The 20,087-nt window shown below is 41.9% G+C and overlaps 2 protein-coding genes across 7 annotated transcripts in view; one reads left to right on the top strand and one right to left on the bottom strand.

Annotated features, from left to right (window-relative positions):
• The window catches only part of Ipcef1 (interaction protein for cytohesin exchange factors 1), a 115,129-nt gene that overhangs the window by 56,753 nt on the left and 38,289 nt on the right, over window positions 1-20,087 (top strand). For 3 of the 6 annotated variants that reach the window (XM_048354324.1, XM_048354327.1, XM_048354326.1), the window contains exons 3-4: window positions 7,058-7,097; window positions 7,782-7,951. In XM_048354324.1, coding sequence (XP_048210281.1) covers window positions 7,058-7,097; window positions 7,782-7,951 — 210 coding nt within the window. Of the gene's footprint in view, window positions 1-4,816; window positions 5,026-7,057; window positions 7,098-7,781; window positions 7,952-20,087 lie in introns of those variants that run through there. The other 3 variants (XM_048354325.1, XM_048354328.1, XM_048354329.1) reach the window with 2 other exon arrangements.
• Oprm1 (opioid receptor mu 1) overlaps window positions 7,811-20,087 on the bottom strand; it is a 125,988-nt gene continuing 113,711 nt past the window's right edge. The window contains exon 4 of the mRNA XM_048354334.1: window positions 7,811-7,849. Coding sequence (XP_048210291.1) covers window positions 7,811-7,849 — 39 coding nt within the window. The remainder of the gene's footprint in view (window positions 7,850-20,087) is intronic.

Genomic DNA, 20,087 nt, shown 5'->3' with positions numbered 1-20,087 from the left:
CTTGGGGTTGATCACTGAGGTTTGTATGGTGAATAGTACTCTGGGTTTAAATGTTAAACTCTTAAGAGTTTGAAATTTTATATGTGTTAACACTCCCCTTTTCCCATTGTTGGTAGGCTATGTTGTTTGTCTTGTTTTATCTCTTCTAAAGGAAGCAGCAGAATTATAAAGTAAACCTGCATAGAGAACCAAAGGTGATGAAATCATCAGCTTTTACTGCTTCGAAGTCCTAAATATTCTCTAGCCTTGAAAGCTGGGCCCAGTGGTAGAACACACAGCTATTATCCCAGCTAGGCTGAGACATGGGAGATCACAAACTTGAGCGGGAAATTCCATGAGATTCCGTCTCTGGAGGAAGAGGGGTATGGAGGCACATACACACACACATCATGCTGACTCTGGAAGGAAATGGAAGATAGGAGGATTACAGTCCAGGAACCTAGTCAGGTCGGAAGTGAGATGCTATGTCAAAAACACCAACAACAGCTGGGCGCCAGTGGCTCACACCTGTAATCCTAGCTATTCAGGAGGCTGAGATCGGAGGATCACAATTCAAAGCAAGCTGGGAAGGAAAGTATGTGCCACTCTTACCTCCAACAAACCACTCTGAAATAGCCAGAAGTGGAAGTGTGGCTCAAGTGGTAAAGCACTAGACTTGAGCAAAAGAAGCTCAGGGACAGCACCCAGGCCCAGAGTTTAAGCCCCAGGACTGGCATACATAAATAAACGAACAAACAAATAGTACCAAAGTGTAAGCATAGCTCAGTTGTAGAGTGCCTTCCTAGTGATTACAGGGCCCTGAATTCAAATCCCAGTACCACCAAAAGAAATGTTTTCTGGTCCTAGGTAAATGTTACTAACAACATTGTACCTAATAAAAACAACCTAGTGTTTTCCTTCAGGAGATATATTATTGAGGGCTGGGAATGTAGTTTCGTGGTAGCGTTCTTGCCTAGCATGCACGAAGCCCTGCATTCAATTCCTCAGCACCACATACATAGAAAAAGCCAGAAGTGGTGCTGTGGCTCAAGTGGTAAAAGTGTTAACTTTGAGCAAAAAGAAGCCAGGGACAATGTTCAGGCTCTGAGTTCAAGCCCTAGGACTGGCAAGAAAAAAAAAAGATATATTATTGATTCAGAAAGACAGAAAGAAAATAGTTACCTGAAATATGTAATGAAACCAAGTAAATCCAGAAGACAGAGAAAGGACCTAAGAAGTAAAGAAAAATTCTGAGTTTGATAGCTTACAAACAAAACACCCGAATTTACGGATGGCTGGGACAAGAGAATGAGACAGATGATCTCTAGTTGACTGTTATCCATAATTGTTCTAGCAAAGTGCCTAAATGCTGCTGTTTTTAGAGATGATTTAGTGGAGAAAAAATAAGGCTAGAATTATCTCAGATAAAAACTTTATTATTATAGTGTTTTCTGAAGAAATCGAAATAAAATTAGTATCATAATGCAAAAATAACACAGGAAAACTTTTGCCCGAAGCGAGTTTCTACGTACGCTGTCTTTCCTGTGTTCACGTGTGATTGTTCATGTCTGGCCTGTGAGGGGGGTTGCTTGCTGTAATCTGGGCTTGTCTGGATGCTCATGTCGGCTGCTACTTCCTGTGTTTGCTTCACGACAAAGACCAGTCGCTGCTCAGGAAGCATTTATAACCTGGCCTTCAGGCATCATTTCTGCCCTCGGAGAACCCACTTTCCCCGCCGTCTGTCTTGGCAATGCGGCTGTATTCAGGGATGGATGGGATGAGGAGTTTAGCTTCGCACCGGTGTGCTCAACTGAAAATGCGGAGCCCACACTTGGCGTATTGCTGTTTAGGTTAGATCAGCATAACCCTACCTTGCAATAGCTGTAGTAAAAGTGTTACAAGTGTGACACGTGAGTCACACCCCGTCTTTCACGCTTGCTCACAATTCTTTTATTTTTATTTTATTTATTTATTTATTTATTTATTTTTTGGCCAGTCCTGGGCCTTGGACTCAAGGCCTGAGCACTGTCCCTGGCTTCTTCCCGCTCAAGGCTAGCACTCTGCCACTTGAGCCACAGCGCCGCTTCTGGCCGTTTTCTGTATATGTGGTGCTGGGGAATCGAACCTAGGGCCTCGTGTATCCGAGGCAGGCACTCTTGCCACTAGGCTATATCCCCAGCCCTCACAATTCTTTTATCCAGAACTCCTAAATGTCCCTCTTGACAGGTGGCCTTAGTGCAGAAACAAATGAATGAACGAACAAAAAGCAAACTGCTTGCTCCTATGATGTCCCTCCTTAGTTCTGCTCCTTCCTGTGTTCCAAATTCTCACTATTTGGAAGGCCAGGTTAAGACAGGATGCTGTGGAAAGTACTATGGCTTTGAAGGACATAGTATTTTAGGTTGACCTAGAGATTTATTCACCAAAGTCCATTTTACCACCAAGGCAGTATCAGAAGCCAACTCTTGTAATGACCGTAATGAGTACATTTCTTGTCGAACATTGTTACCCCCTCCCTTGTTTTTCTCCCACTTTCCCTCCTCCCCTCCTCCTCATCTCAAGTTGTAAAGTTCATTTCCAACACACAAGCCAACTCTTTGTATGGGCTCAACTACAAAGTCAGTCAATCAAAGGGATTTTTTTTCCCCCTCTATGGATGTACCAATTTCGGGGGGAGAAATGTCTTGGAACAATGTTTATGCTGCCTAACTTGGCTGATGTTAGAAGTAAATGCACATTTAATAAGTCCAAACATGAATCTAGTTGATACTTTTAATACTGTCCTGTTAAATCACTTTCCATGCTTGAATCTTCATCTCACTGTAATCATGACTTCATGCACAGAAGGTTTGTTTTGAAGGGTGTGTATAGCATTCTTCCTGCTTTGTACAAAGCCCTCCCAAAATCCACGTGTCTTCTTTCCAGTGGGGATTATTGAGAGAGTAGCCCCCAATTCCTAGTCATCCCCCACCTCACCGGAATTTGTCTTAAAACCTCACATAGTAATTGTTTTACCAAGATCTTTAATGAGTCTTTTATTTTTATTATTATTATTATTATTATTATTATTATTTTGGTGCCTGTTCTGGAGCTTGAACTCAGGACCTGGGCATTGTCCCTGAGCATTTTTTCCTCCATGTTAGTGTTCTACCACTTGAGCTACAGCTCCGTTTCTGGTTTTAGTGATAAAGATAAGGGTCTCACAGGCTTTACTGCCTGGGCTAGCTTTGAACTGTGGCCCTTAGATCTCAGCCTCCTGAATAGCTAAGATTATTAGCGTGAGTCACTGGTGCCACACATAGTCCTTTATTTTTTATACCAGTAGAAGTATGTGGTTTAGACTCATCTTTCTCTGAATCTCACCCATGTTATTCCTTGTTCTGCTTTTGTCTTTGGCTGTCCATGCTCAACTTTCTTGAGGAGTTTCTTTTCTTTTGTTCACCTGTCTATCTTTGTGACGCTAGGCCTCTGTCATTCTGTCCATATTCTAGGTGGCCCTATCCAAAGTCAAGACATCTATTAGCCATCTTCACTGTTCATGTGTGGAGATATTTTTTCATTCCCTATTAATGTATTAGGTAAAATTTTCAGTGGTTAGTCTTTTATGTTTTGTTCTGGTTTTTTTTTTCACCAGTCCTGGGGTGTGGACTCAGGGCCTGAGCACTGCCCCTGGCTTCTCTTTTCTCAAGGCTAGCACTCTACCACTTGAGCCACAGCGCCACTTCCAGCTTTTTTTTATATATGTGGTGCTGAGGAATTGAACCCAGGGCTTCATGTATACGAGGCGAGCACTTTCACCACTAGGCCATATTCCCAGCTTTCTAAAAAATTAGACCAAGTATTTTTTTCTTCTGGTACTGGACATGAAACACAGGGCCTTGTTCCTGCTAGGTAAGTACGTTGCCACTGAGCTACTTGTCTAATCCTGCCTGTTTAAATGTTTATAATCATAGGCAAAATTTTACTAATCAAAATGTTTACAATTCTCTCTTCAAAGTTGAGATCAGTTTTCCAGGAATAAGAAAACTTATTCATTGAGAAGACAGATGTTTAGAGAAACATCCCTAAGACTTCAGGTTTTTTGTTTAGTTTTTTTTTTTGGGGGGGGGGGTTGGTTGTTTAAGTGTTGTTATCTTAAAGTAAACAACAGATTTGAAAAAATAAAATACAATGCCTGCAAAGTGAGGAATTGCACCATGGAAAATAGCAAATGACACAAATAAGGGCTCCTTTAACCAGAGTGCCCACTTACCAACATATCATTCCACAATTTTTGGTGAGGATCAAGTCATTGTGAAGTTTAATGTTCAGTCACAAACTGTCTTATTCTGAATTTTAATACACCTTGGGTTAAATAGTGGATACAAGATTTAACAACTAATCTATAGATTAGAAGCCACTATCACCTGTAATCTCATGAACTCTATCATTCTGCATTAAAGGAGGTTCCTTTGAATACTTCTAGGTATATCATTTATGACATACCTTTTAAGAAAGTAAAAAATGTACATCTTCAGTAAAAGTAAAGTAGATGTTTTCAATGAAAAATGTTCCTCAAATTTTAGATCTAAGTTAGGGAAAATTTAAATCCTTCAGAGTAGATCTTTAAATTTGTCAGTAACACCCAAATTAGAAGAAAACAGAATGGGAAAGTAATGTATTAGGCTCTCGGCATTGTGATCCAAGTTTTAATTGCCCTCTTTCAAACTGCCTCATAAAAGTTCTAGTGGCTGCTATTTTTACCTACCTAGTGAAGAAAAAACACATTATGATCTTGAAACGGACTAGTTTGTGGGTTCTACTTCCTGTGACAAGGAGGAAAACGCATCTTGCACAGGAACCAGCTAAGGTTTCAAAGTCACATCTCTTAAGTGAAACCAAAACTCCTCATCGTTTGTTATTTCTGTAGAAGGCAGTAGTTTCTGGCCAGGGAAAACAGGTACCAGTCCGTGACTTGCTTCAGGAGAAGTACAAACAGTGCGTGGCTGTGTCGCTGGGAGTTCTCTCCTGAAAAAAACAGCAGGGACAGAGTCTCACGCCACTGAGGTACCATCTTGTCATGGGTCTGGGTCTGGAGCACTCTAGGAATAGCTATGGATAACTCCCCTTTCTCCATACAGTGCACGCGTGTGTGCACACACACACATGCATGCTCACACATACACACATTGATCTCTGGAGACTCCTGAATCCCAACTTTCCCAAAGTTTATTTCCCCTATTAAATCCATGTGCTCTCTTTGCCTTTGATGCTGGCTCATAGCTAAGTTTTAGTTATAGAAATGTTATGTATATTTGGGAAAATTATTGTACACACATAATGAGTGAGTTATATTGATTTTTAAAAGATTTGGCCTATAAAGATATCAAGTGTGTGTGTGTGTGTGTGTGTGTGTGTGTGTGTGTGTGTGTGTGTGTCAGATCTGGGGCTTGAACTAGATGCCTGATTACCATCCTTGGACTTTTTGTTGCTCAAGGAAAGTACTCTCTTACTTGAAACACAGCTTCATTTCTGGATTTTTTTTTTCTTTTTTGGTAATTAATTGGAGGTAAGAGTCTCACGAACTTTCCTACCTGGTCTGGCTTCGGACTATGACCCTCAGATCTCTGCCTCCTGAATCGCTAGGATGACAGGCATGAGCCAGTGGTACCCAGTGATTTTATTCACTTTCATCATGTTGTCCTTTTTAACATACAGTAGAATCCCATACGTTGCTGTTAGAACAATAGGTAGATATACAGAATACAGCCAGATTTATCATGAGTACCATACAATTTTTTAAGATTACCTATCAACTTATAGAACTATCAGTTGTGCTTTTTAAAAATATTTTCCTGAATTCTCTACTTGTTAATATAAAGGCAAGTAATTTAAACCTGAGAAAATTCAGTTAAATATGGCTGAAGAAACACGAAACTTGTCTAAGCTAAAATTCCCTTTGCACACATGTGCATGCATAGAAATTAGAAATAATTTTGTTTCTTGTTTCCTAGTTTTGCTGCTAGTCTGGTTTTATACAAATTGTTTAAAACGTGTCATCATTGTGGGTAGGGAAGATATCGGGGAAAAGTGTAGGAAGGGGTGACCTTGACCAAAAAGAATTATACTTATCACCTGACTTATGAAATGGTAATCCCTCTGTATAACTCCTTAAAAATAACAATAAAATTATATTAAAAATGTGTTGTGAGAAAACATGTATATTTCAGGAATGTTGTCAGATGTCTGGTTTGGATATTTGAAAAGTCAGTATGGATTATGTATATTTTAGATGTACTGTCTTAGGTCTGACTTGACTGTTTGAAGAGCTCATATGGATTATGGTATATTTTAGTTATGTTGTCATATGTCTGACTTGAATATTTGAAGAGCCAGAATGGAGTAGTGTGAGAACAAATTTTTCTTCAATAAAACGTGTAAGAAATATTCAGAGATAAAGAGAAAATAAGAAATTTAACTTTGGCCAGTCTAACCGTTTCTTCATACAGTGAGTGTGGGCTGGGAGTTCATGAGATCACTCGAAATGAGATACAGAATTTCGTTGAGCTACTCGGTTCACAGACTTGAGGCACAGCTTTGGGTAGTAGCAGGTCTGTGAACTTAGTCTAATGAGAACTTAGAATATTTTGAGATGATTAAAAAATGACCTGTAAGGTTATTATTTCAAAATCCTCATTATTTAGAAATTGTAAAACAAGCGCCTGGGTTTGTGCTGTCTGCTTTTTACAAAGATGTCAAATGGGAACTATTTGTGATTTTTGGCAGCTTCCATGAACACGATGCTAGCATCACCAGGTAGCAGGAGCGCAGCTGAGGCGTGCAAACAGGAGAGATTAGCGCTAAATGTTCTCTGACTTGTGGTGGTCATTGTTTTTCAGGCTCACAATGTATATCCATTCTAATGAGCACCCTCAATGTCTCAGCCAGTAGCTCCCCTTAAGCTCTGCTCGGAGAGGTTTTTTTTTTTTTTAGAATCCACCCTGCTGATAAACACTGCCACCTCCTCCCTCCTTCTCTCTTTACAAATGTTACAACACAATCCGAAATTTCCTCTTTTCTTTCCTTCCTGCCTTTGCAGCAGGTCCCTTTGCGTCAGAAGCCGAGGAAGAAAACTCAAGGTAATGATATCTCCTCCTTTGTTTCCTTGACCGTGTGTGTGTGTGTGTGTGTGTGTGTGTGTGTGTGTGTGTGTGTGTGTGTATGTGAATTTTCTCCTGGCTGCTTTCTTGAGAATCAGATTTTTGTCTGTGCGAATGGTACTATCAGGAGGTGGATGTCAGATTATTTTTTAGTTATTTTTGGATTGCTTTTAAGAAACAACGCCAGGCTGTTCATTTGGATTAGTCCCTCGTGGTGTGGTAGGATTGTCTGTCACTGGAGCTCAGAAGAGCCCGTGCTGTTGGCAAGGGGCTGGGTTTTTAGGTGGGCTTTAACCCTTCCCCGTCTATTGCATAACCAGGCTGTTATTGTCAGAAGGTGCTGTGTGACTGCAATGATGTATCTGCAAGCCTGGAGATTTTAATGTTTCCAACTTCTTCTTGGTAAATAATATTCTCAGACCAAAAGTTGCCCGTCAGTCTCATTACCTTCTTTGCCCAGATTTTATACCTTCTAGACATGGATTATAATTCTAAAATAAATCAGATACATGAGATTTTCTTTCTTCTTTTTTTTTTTTTGCATTTACTTTGCATAAATCTTAGTGAAAAAAAACCTAACTCCTCAGAGGTAAACGATGAAAAGTTGCTTCTCTCGGTCACATCACACGGAGTGACGCTCCCCTCTTCTTGTAACTGTTGCAGGTTTTTTCACGATGAGTCGGAGAAGGATCTCATGTAAAGATCTGGGACATGCCGACTGCCAGGGGTGGCTGTATAAGAAAAAGGAGAAGGGAACTTTCCTGAGTAACAAATGGAAAAAGTTCTGGGTGGTGCTGAAGGGGTCATCGCTGTACTGGTACAGCAGTCAAATGGTGAGTGCTCTGCTTCTCTCCTTCCTCCCTCTGTTGCCTTCCTCCCCCTGACCCCAGCCTCCCCCCACCCCCCCGCCCACCCCAGCCTCTGTATCAAAGGATGGGCTGCCTAGCATGGATCAGGAGATCCTTGTGGGAAAGTTAATTAATTTGGGGGGCTTGGAGCAGGGCAAATAAACACATTTGTTGTAGAAACGGCTCCGGGTTCAATAGATAGGTAGGTAATTTTGTTGTGTTTTATGGAGGAGAAAACTGTGCTGTTTGACTAGTCGCTGACTGAAGAGGAAGGAAAGACAGGTCCATACACACACAGAGTCATATATATGTGTCTATACATGTATAGATCCTTGCCAAAGGAGGGATTTTTGAGTTCTCTTAATGCTGTGGTTTCCTGCTAGATTCTAATAGCTCCATGTTCTCTCAATAAGGAAACTTTACCTTGCTCAGGTATCCATGGAAAGGAAGCATGGCAGCGCCACCTACTCAAGGTCTAAGTTGATTCCACTCAGCAAAGCTCTTTCTGTCTCCCCTCCTTTGCTGCCTCCTTCCTCTTCTTTCCCTCTGACCTTCTTTACTTGGTAGGTCGCTCAGAAGGGCTTACTAGTCTGCCTTTTGTGGGACGGCATTAAGCCATTGGTGTGTGGCTAACGATGCCCTAGGCCCCTTGCTGATCTCATTCTTCACTGGGCACAGACTGGTGGTTGGCTTTGCAGGCTGGTTTGCTGTTGAAAGGTTGGAGATGAAGCCCCATTAGCAGGTGTGCTTTTCAGGCCTGGGAACAGTGGGAAAGGATGATGTTAACAGTGGGTCAGCAGTGTTTTCTAGGAATTACTTGAGTTTGTTCTCCAAGGGAGCACATCTTGATCTGAGAGAGCTTGAACCTCTTCAGGATAGAGCACATCAGCAACGAATGCCCATTCATCCACAAAGGCACCAATATGTAGGAATTGCCCCAAAGCCATAACAATGCCATTGATGTAACACTATTTGTTCAAGATGCGCTGTATACACCTGTCACTCAAAGCAGCAGTGGCGTAAGGCATGCTAGTTTATTATAAAGTGAAGTGAGTCGACCAACTTTTTAGGTGATAAACTTACTGGCACTGACTATTAGTCAAAAATAATTCGTTACCAAAAAAAAAAAAAAGAAAGAAACAAAACCAAACAATAACATCAACAGAAACCTTGAAATAACCAATTTGTGTTACTGTGTGATTTGGGCACCTTTTAAAGATTTGGCTAAATTCCACCCGAGCTCAACGCCAAGGCCCGAGTGATCTGGGTACAGACCCTCCCTTAACCAAACCTACTGCCTTGCTTCACGCCCTGCAAAGCCGTGGCACACAGCTCCTCACACCGGCTGCAAGTGACATTTCTGTAAGCCTACTGGTGAGTTTGAACAACTTTCTCGAAGATGTGAGGGGCTTACCAGGAAAAGCCGCCGTGTGGAGTCTTAGGCTCCCTCTAAGTTCTTGCTCTCTCTTCTTCTCTCCCCCTCCCGGGTACATCTTCGCCTTGTCCAACAGAGAGTCATCGTACCAAAATTAAGTCAACCTATGGCTAGGATCCCCCGATGTTATCAGGGATGATTCCTCTTCTTTCATAAGAGGAATGAAGGTGAATATCGATTTCTCTTTCCTGTTATCTGAGATTCTAGCCTTTGGGTAACATCACCTAACATCTTTTCTAACGATGTGGCAGCTTGGAGACATTTCTCAAGCCTGGTGATAGAGTGGTGTTGATAGAGCAGGGTGCATCATGGGAAGTAAGAAAGCTTGGATTTAACCAGTCACTTCAGCTTCTCAATTGAATAACTTGCCAGATCTATCCTAAGCACTGTCCCTGTCCATACAGAATTTTAAAGGAAGCCCACGGAGCCCCATTTCCACCAATTTGATTCACTCATCCCCACCAGCTTTTTGGGCTTATGCTTCTCTTTTATGCCAATACTGGGGTTTGAACTCAGGGACTTGTGCTCTTGCTTGGCTTTTTTTTTTTTTTTTTGCTTAAGGCAGCTTGTCTGTCACTTGAGCCATACTTTCACTTCTGGCTTTTTGGTAGTTAAGCTGAAAGAAGAGTTTCATGGACTTTTCTGCCTAGGCTGGCTTCAAAGTGTGATCCTCAGATCTCAGCCTCCTGAGTAGTAGGATTACGCCCGCCCTTTCTCTCTGGAGAGGAGCCGGTGACTTACCTTGCACAAGCTCCCTGGTGTTCCAAGGGATGGGCTGGAGGCCTGTCAGACATGCCCAGAGGCAATCATCTCCACTCTGTGGAAGCTGGTGGGCGGGGAGGGGGGGGACTGAGACTGTGTCAGTCGCCCACGTCAGAAGTACTAAGTACAAGGAAAGCTTTGTATCCACCATCACCCCCTGATTTCTGAGTTGATGAGAGAGCTGCTTCAGGCCCATCGGACTCCTCCATACCAGGATCGATGACACCCAGCAGTCCACTCTGCTTTCCCCCCTTCACTAGAGTTCCGAAAGGCCAGCAGGAGAATGGTGGGGGGTGGGGGATGGGGGGTGGGGGGTGGGTGGTGGGGGTGGGGGTGGGAGGGCAATTCTACGAAATTGCAAGTGAGCCCAGGGGCTCCTTTGCTTGGCTCGCTGGCTTTCCTTTCCTTTCTGTGGGCCTTATATTGCCACTGTGGTTCAGTGTGGCTTCTTTTTGCCTCCCAGTCTGCTGCTCCCAGCTCTGCTACCCAGACCGCCATCTTTCACCTCATAGACTTAAGAGTGCATCACAGCACACACCATTGTGTGCCAAGTCTCACAAAGCCACGTGTAAGTTTAATAGCAGCAAACATCCCAGCTGGTTAAAATCTTGGCATGAAACCCCACACTCTTGCTGTCCCCTTAGAATAAAGTACAAGGTCAAAGTACAAGCCCTTCAAATTTTATTCCTGCTCAATCTATCAAGCTCATTCCTCCTCATAGGAGAGAATTTTAGGTTAGCAGCCCTTCTTTCCCATAAACTTACCTAATCCTTGACTTAAGTTTGACCACCTCTGTTTCCTGAGTATCATATTATTATTATTTGTATCATCCTACTCATCATCTGTCTTGTATGTGTTTGCCAAACTCCTGTTAGCCTCATTGATGATAGTCATCCCTCTAGAGCAAAGCCATGGGTATATCTTGAGTACCATATACCCAGTGCCTGGCAATGAATAAGCAGGTAAGTAATATTTGTTGATTTCAGATATGAATGAGAGTAGATTATTAGCATTTACCATGCCTAATGGGAAGTCTGAGAAATGGGATAGCATGGATAAGAACTTCTCTTGACAGGAAATAATTTTGCAGGAATAGAGAATTTCCATTTCTATTCTTAAAATCAGATACAGGAAAAGGTGAAACTTGGGGTTCGTTAGCAAGGTCCCATGGCTCCAGGCAAGTTCTGCCCAGTGGTCCGCATCTTGCTAATACCTTGTTAGGGGTTTTCAGGGTAGAGGGAAGGAATGGCCATTCCCATCTAAGTACTAATGGGAATAAAGGAAAAACAAATGTAAATGAGCAGTACCAACCTACCGGCAATAGGTATTCTATTATTTTCATTATAGCCAAGCAAGATATATTTGATTATTCCCATTTTTTTTCCTCAAGGGAGTCTGTTGAAGCTTGGAGAATGAATGGAAATTGCTCAAAGCTTCATAAGAAGTCAGTGGCAGAGCTGGGATTGAAACCAAGATCATCCAGCGTCAAAGCAAGGGCTTTTTTTTTTTTTTTTTTTTCCTGCCTGGCTTCACCACAGAGCGGTGATGGAGAGGCTCTGGAGCCAATACGCAGCGCAGCAGACCCACAGGGCAGGGATAGGGGGTGATTCAGCCACAGTAGGGGGCCACTGCATGTGCTTGGGCTGGACATGAAGTGTGAAAAAAAATAGGATGCAGCAGCAATAAACGGAGATTGAGGGAACTGTCTGGAAGCGACTTAGGAGATATACAAAAAGGCAGACATTCAGATGTAGGTTCTCTGGGTTAGCGTGCTGACGGACAGTGAACATTAGGACGTACAACGCTGACAAAAAAAGGCAGTGCGAGAGGAGGCTTGGATGCCACACACAAAATTTGAGGCTAACATGAGAATGATTCCAAGTCTGTAGCCTGGGAGATTAGGAAACAGACAAACAAACCATGAAAATGGAGGGGCTGTGGCTGACATGTAGAATTTTAAGTCACTATCATTTACTTTGTTGGTAGAGTTTTGCTTTGTCCATTATTTCTTAGTGATTTTTTTTTTTTTTTGCCAGTCCTGGGGCTTGAACTCAGGGCCCAAGCACTGTCTCTGGCTTCTTTTTGCTCAAGGCTAGCACTCTGCCACTTGAACCACAATGCCCCTTCTGGCTTTTTATATATATACAGTGCTGAGGAATCAAACCCAGGGCTTCACGTATACGAGGCAAGCACTCTACCACTCGGCCATATTCCTAGCCCTGTCCATTATTTCTTTATGGGAAATTACCAGGCCCTGGTGGTCTGGGGCAAAGTAGCTGCTTATGGATGTCATCCGTTCTGCTGTGTCAACAGTTCAGGGAACTTAGGGGCTCCTGGACGAATCAAAAGATCAGCTCTTTTTATTTCATATAAAATTTAAAGCAAAAGTAATGTAGGTGAAATACTAGAAAAGAAAGATAGACGTAGTATTATGATGTGTGGTCACAACGATGTTTACTCACCAAGGGACCCTGTGTGCTGTGCCTACGAAATGTCAAGGGTGACCACAGTAGTGCTGGAAACTTCCTATTGCCCCATGGCTTTCATAAAATTTGAGGCACAATTCTTGTGTGTGTGTGTGTGTGTGTGTGTGTGTGTGTGTGTGTATGTTAATGCTGGTATAAACAAACCTCCTCACTTTCCAATCCTACAAAAGCATATCCTACTTTACTTGGCAATGGTGATTAATGTGTGTATTAATGGTGAGAAAGTTCAGGTAGACTGATGAGGTTACCAACTGGTTAAATACATAATGATGCAGACATTTCAGTTCTTTGAGAGTCCCGTCGGGCAGTGTAAATGGGATTGTGTTTCTCCCTGATTGGCTGAATGACCCAGTGTCTGTAGTTTCAGCTAGCTGTGACTTTATAGTACCTTGTCCATCACTAGTTTCTATGTATGCCATGTGAATTTCACAGGGTCTTGGACTTGAAAAGGTCTTTTTTTTTTTTCTTGGAATCAGCTTGATGAGTCTTTATGTCAAAGGCGGAGTCAGTTTTTGGCTTGTGTGGTATTAACGCTTATAAAAATGGTGCTTTAGAAACCACAATTTCTCTATTTTTTTTTTTCAATTCCTCTATTTCTAAGATCACTGTCCTAGGTTAAAATATGATGTCCTTTTTTTCTGCTTAGGAAAAATAAAGGATGAGTTAATTTTTTCCCAGGAAAGAGGCATTTAGTTTTCTGCACTTTTATCAGTAGTTATTTATGACCATAGTTTTGGGAAAATATCCAAGTGAACTTGCAATAGATGGGAAAAATGCTTTTTAAAATTGCATCAAATACAATGTCACTACCTGATCACATAGTCTTTGCTTGTTTGCCTTAAAATGTTCCTAGACCCCTGACATAGTATGGAGTGAGTCAACATTGTATTTTTTGGAGGGAATTACTTAGTTTTTACTTTAATTATAAATTACTATATAAGTCATCCAGTCAAAGCCTTATTTAGTATCTCATTTTCCCTAACATTCTCTTACAATGAGAAATATGATATTCTAACTCATTTGGACTCCTTCATTTTCTTAGCAAAAACATTGTCTCTCAAATAAAATTTCCGAGTTTAAAAATATTTCTTCAGTGAAGACAGTTCAGATGAAATTGGCAAACTTTTGCCAGCCTGGAATTTGGGCTAGACAGGCAAAAGCAGTGTGTGTGGTCTGGTAGATACAAGTCATCAGTTGACCCGAAGATGATGACCTCATTTGTGAATACAATTTAAAAATCAGAATGCTTTCTACTTTCAAATTCTTTAAAAGGGCTCACAGAAAATGGAATACACAAACTGATATATACCTAATATGTTATATATAATTGCATATGAAAATAACATGTGTGCAAGGTTAATATATGTATAAGACATATTGAAGTAATATATATCTGATATGCGTGTTATTATAAATGTATGTGAAAATGCTGGTGTATGTATAAAAGGTATAAGCTATATTGACACTAAGTTAAATATGAAGTGACATATGTATACAATTTATACATATGCATAAATTTATGTGTCAATATCATTCACATGTATGTTGTATAGATAAATATTTTTCATATATGCACATACATGTACTACACACAAATCATACATACAACCTATGTACGTATTACATATGTATTACATATGCATATGCATATGATATATGTTGGCATGAAGATCACTGACATAACTCTGCATCTTACAAGGAAACTTGGACCACAAACACTATCTCTACATTTTTTGAGCCACTTTGGGAATATCAAATGCAGATAGAAATGATACAAAAATATCAAAGGTATATGTACAGAGATCAATGTTATGTGTGCTTTAGGAAGAAATGTGTTTGCGTAAGGATGGTGATTTTTAAGATGCATAAGAGCAGGCTAAGGATTTTCAGATACCACACATGGTTTCTTTTGGTGACGGCAGCCTATTCTGCACAGGCAAAGGATCATCTAAAGCCAGTCATCAGGGGAGTGGAGAGAAAGACAGTGGGTTCGCCTCAGCACAGCGCTTCCTGCCCCGGAGAAAAAAAGTCAGCTGGTGCAGTTGTTAGTGATGAGTGTGTACCCACATTTTCCCAAGCAATAGCCGGAGAAGAGGCCCAGGAGACGAGTTGAACTTTGGTTTTGATCTGTGGATTTTCCTGAGAAGTCTTTATTTGAAGATTGAGGGTCCCTCTGTACCGCACTCTTTCCAGCCTCAGAGCCGGCAGCTTCTGGCTGACAAACACACCCTTCATTGCATAGCTGTGTTCAGTCCTCCACACAGCACGATTCAAAACGTTTCAAAAGGAAAGCATGCAATAGATCCTTCCTTCCTTCCTTCCTTCCTTCCTTCCTTCCTTCCTTCCTTCCTTCCTTCCTTCCTTCCTTCCTCCCTCCCTCCCTTCCTTCCTCCCTCCCTCCCTTCCTTCCTTCTTTCCTTCCTATTGAGTATACTTAAGGGATCTGAATACACACTAGGTAGAAGAATCAAGAAGTCAGGTCCTAGCCTGATGCCACCGTCACCTGACAGCCTAGGTGAACCCCCTCCTTGGCCTGTGCTCCTCCTCACCTGGACACAAACAGGAATAGACAGATGGCTGTCAACTGGGAAAGAGATGGTGCCAGACAGCAGCTCGTTAGACAATGATTGTTTTCCCCTCGTGTCCATCTCACACACAACTAAGTGTGGCACACACATTCTCATCCTTTACTGACAAATGATGCTGCTGAAGTGGTGGAGGTAAATGAAAACAACTGCAATTATTTTTTTAAAGTTGAGATGAGATGCACAACATAAACTTTACCCTGTGAGACCTTTAGAACTGGCTGTAAGTACCTTCGTATTGATTTGTAACCATCTCTAATGTCTTCCAAACTCTTCTCATCTTGCAAAATTGAAACCCTGCCCATAAACAATTCCTCCCCATCCCTCCCTCCCTGCCCCCCCCCCCCAGCTCTGACATCTACCATTCTACTCTGTGTCTGCCCGGCTCAGGTCGCCTCCCCTTGGCACAGGGGTGTCCGGCTCTACTCTACTCTAACCGCTCCCTTTCTCACCCTCTCCCCTGGTCACCCGACCCGCAGGTAAGGCCAGGGTGGAGTGGGGGGGCTCAGGAAAGACCTCAGGTGCACGCGGCCATAGGAGATCGCTTTACCTCCCTCCTTACCCTTGAAGAAAGCCAGGCATACGCGGATCTCGGAGACGCTTCAAGAGCAAATCTGATTTAATAAGGGAGGGGCTAGCAGCTGATATAGTAGAGGGTGACGAGAGAAGGGGTCATCGACCAGAGAGCTGGCGATAGGCTGGCGAGCTTGTCATAGGACCGCCTCATGAGCTAACGTCACTTGCTTAGCACCACCCCTGGGGCGAATGGGGAGCACATGGGCTGGCGAGAAAGTTGGGGGGCTGTTCACAAAGCCAGTTCTTCTGGTTCCAGACCTAGAGAATTGTGGCCTGCTTCTGCATTCCCCCAGGGCTGGGGGAAGGGCGGTGTCTCGGGAGCGCTCTCCATTGCCCTTCCCCCTCAAGGCCAAAGCTGAACCCCAACATGTGTCTCTGTAAGAGTTTGGTTATTCTGCATCTATCATGTAAGCATAGTTATATAGTCTTTATCCTTCTGTGACTGGTGTATTTCACTTACATAACGTCTTCAAGGTGTATCCATATGGTACCATGTGTCAGAGTGGCCTTCTTCTTTCAAAATGGAATGGTGATGTTCCATTGTATTCAGAGCCTGCCATTTGTCCATAACTCTCCATGGGCATCTGTGTTTGAAAGCTTTTCATCCTTGGCTACTGTGATTAACACTCCTATAAATGTACACATAGAAATAGCAGAGACCATGTTTTCAATCTTGGGGATGCATACTCAGAAGTGAAATTCCAGTATCACACAGTGCGTCTATTTTGAGCATTTGGAGGAAATACCACACTCTTTCTCCTAGTAGCTACTTTGCTTTGTATTCTCACCCAGGGTTCTGGTTTCCTCACATGCTCATATACAAATAATGTTTCTTTGCTTTTCGTGTACTATTTATTTGTTGTATTTTAAGAGTACCCATCCTGGCGATGTCCCGTGGTGGTTTGTGTTTCTCTAGTAACTACTGACTATGATTATGCTTTTCCCTGTGTGCACTGGACATTTGAATATCTTCTTTGGAGAAATATCTATTCTGTATTTCCCAGTCATATCTACTGTTGTGGTTGTTCCTTATTCTTATGTAGTATTTTAATAATATTTGAGAAACTCATGAAAAAGATCTCAAAGGGATTTTGAAGTTCTTAAGTATTGGAAGATTTAATGTGAAAGTAAGATTATGTACATGCTAACTAAAGTAAGATTGTGTACATACTAACGGTGGTTGAAAACAATTAACTCTAATATTTTTGCTCTTTTTCTTACTCTTAAATCTCTAATATGAAAAGAGAACATATTATTTAAATTCTTCCCAGCTAGTGTTCCTTTATTTATCCTTCACCCATTCTTGCTCTAACCATGGGTGGCAGGTGCAATTTATTACATAGCAAGAGATAAAACTTATTTTGTAATAATGTCATTTAGCCAGATTTATTTTAGTTTGCTTAAAATGTTCCCTTTCTGTTGCTTGTGTTCTTCCTCTTCATTGAAGCTATATGGCAGGAGAGACCAACTACCTTTGTAGATGAGAATCAAGTGCCTTGGGGTTAGAATCTTCTAGAAGAATAGTGGGAGCCGAGGCTGGGTTGGAGCTGCCTGTGGATGTGATGTCACAGGCCTGTCTCTTACACAGCAGAGAACCGTTGCCCATAACTCTTTTCCATTGTGAGGTTTCTGTCTCAAGTGTTTTTGAAAACGTCTTTTATGAAAGTCCTGACTATCTTTGTTTGCCAGTTGCACAGTTTCCCTTGAAATGACTGTCAGCTTTCCTCACCGCTTCCCCATGCCATAGTGTGACAGTGACGTCATCCTGTCATACCCTTGGGAGATTCTAGGAGGACAAGTAATGAGGAATTATAATGGTGAACACTTGTGCCGTGTATGGTTGCCCTAGGTAGCGATTTCTTTTCCCTTTGAGGGGAGGGCATTTTGGTTGACATTTCTCACAAGTAGATCCTTCCAAGGGGATTTATTGTGCAAGGAGTTTGGGGGAAGTTGTCCCAAGGTGTGTGGGACTGGTTTTGGTACCCAAATCCTTGAATGCTCAAGCTCAAACCAGTGTGATAATCTACAGACATCCTCCTGTGTGCTCTCTTGATAACTTACGATACCCAGTACAATGCACATGATTTGAAAATAGTTGTCACTCTGTATGGTTTAGGGGATCGTGATAAGAATGAAAGTTTGTGCGTGTTAAGTGCAAATATTGGGTTTCCACTTAAATATTCTTAATCTCTGATGAAATTATTTATGCATGCGGTACCTGATGATTGGAGAAAGCCAACTCTTCTTGGAAAAGGAATGAGGAATTGAGCAAATTATGGTGGTGGGTAAGGGAAGCTTCGTCGTGCTTGTGAAAGCGCACAGCCTGGAGTGTCTATACCAAGGGGCAAGGAAGCGGGGGCTGTTTCTCCCTCAAATCATGCCTGGCATTAGGGAAGAGCTTGCCCTGGGCCACTGATTCCCGAGTCCCTCTGTGTATGTGGAGGAGTCAGCCATGCTGTCCCCAAAAGATGCAGCTTTTTGCAAAGGCAATTCTGGCCAGCATGCCCTGGGTGGCAAGGACTTGGGGGTGCTGCTGGGTCCCCGGCAGCAGCTGTCTAGGGTCTGCTTGCTTCAGAGCCCCCCACCCTCCCCTCTCCCTTGGAACCTCAACATCCTCAGAAGAATTATAGTGATCAGCATTCGTACTTTGGGTCCATTTTTATTGCTAATGCCAAATAATCTCGAATGTTCTGTAGGAAATGATGCCTTTTTGTTTATTAGCCAAAACATTTACCAAATGTTTTCTATGTAGAATATCAATTTCTGGCATTCATAAGAATAAAGCCTCATGGGGTCAATCTAATTATAGTCATAGGATAAAGTGAGAAAAACCCAAATGTCACAATCTTTGAATAAAAACATACCCAAAGAATGCATGGGGACTGGGTAAGCTCACAGGCATTGTTATGCTTCAACTAATTTGGAGGGGTTTTGTTTTTGTTTATTTTTTACAACTGTCAATCCAATGCTAAGATGGAAAGAGAAATGAGCCACAGAAACAACTGTTCAAATCATTCCAGCTTGAGTACCAGCAAGCAGTAACTTAGTCTATTTTTCAAGACACGTGTATGAAAAAGCCAAACCCTATCATGGCAGCTTATGTTCACATTTAAATATTAAGACCTGATGCCCCGTTCTAGATACTTTGAAATATTAGAAGCATGTACTCAATTTTCTGTGAAATGGAGCCAATTTTCTTTAGTCATATGTAGGACTGTCAAAGACCAGACATTTTTCTTTCCAAGTTTCACTCAGAGTCAGGCAAGAAGGATTTCATTCACATGGTTTTATTTCCTCAACTCTTCCTGTATCTCCTGAGTTTTAAAACAGCCTCAGCAATTGTTGTGGTTTATACAATGTTTCTCATTCAGATGTCCGAAGTAGTGTAGTCCACGGATAGAAGTTCAGCACATCTGAAATAAATGCATGCATTTTATGAATGACTGCGGGGTAGACATGTTCCCTTCCCTCTGACAATGAAGGCTGTGTTCCAATGAGATGCAGAAGCTATTTTGGAAAAGAATTCAGCAGTTTCTAAAACACATAAACATGTAATTAATGTGGGCCGAACAATTCCACTTCCAGGTATCTACCAAAGAGAAATGAAAGTTCCTGTTCATACAAAGATTTGCATGCAAATATTTGTAGCAGCATTATTCATAGGATGATATTTAATAATAAAAAACAAGCAAAGGTCCAACACAGGCTAAAAACTGGATGACAGTGTTTTGGAGGAGGTTCTCAGCTTTGTTGAATCCTGGGAATTTATATAAGCAGATGATTTGTGAGAGGCACAGTCACCCAGGAAGCAGTGGAGAATCTCCATCTCTGGAAGGAATCACTTTCACTTTTCTCCATCTACCCGTGCTACGATGTAATCTGTGTTTCCATGTTGTGGTGGTTGTCTCTTTTCTCTGAAGGGCAGAGATCTCTGGTTTGTTCAAGGATCGATCACATGTGTCTAGAACAGAGGAAGCTCTGTCGCTATGAAGAGAATAAACCAATGTGTAAAGTCCTGTAGGGGTATAAGAGCTGTATTTAAAGGACGTGTGTGTGTGTGTGTGTGTGTGTGTGTGTGTGTGTGTGCGATATCCATATATATGACATTAGTATGGCTGAATGACAGCAGTACCTATGATGCTTCACTGAGATGTGAAGGAAATGAGATTCTGGAGAGGCTGTGTGGGCTGGCTTGGGAGGAAGAAGAACTGAGAGAGGCTCATATGCTCATAGAACATCACACTGTAGAGGGAATACTAGGTGCTTCCGTAAGATGA

This window comes from Perognathus longimembris, chromosome 9, assembly GCF_023159225.1.
Source record: "Perognathus longimembris pacificus isolate PPM17 chromosome 9, ASM2315922v1, whole genome shotgun sequence".
NCBI classification, from domain to species: domain Eukaryota; kingdom Metazoa; phylum Chordata; class Mammalia; order Rodentia; family Heteromyidae; genus Perognathus; species Perognathus longimembris.
The sequence above is the reverse complement of the archived record's forward strand: the minus strand, read 5'-3'. Positions and strand labels throughout refer to the sequence as shown.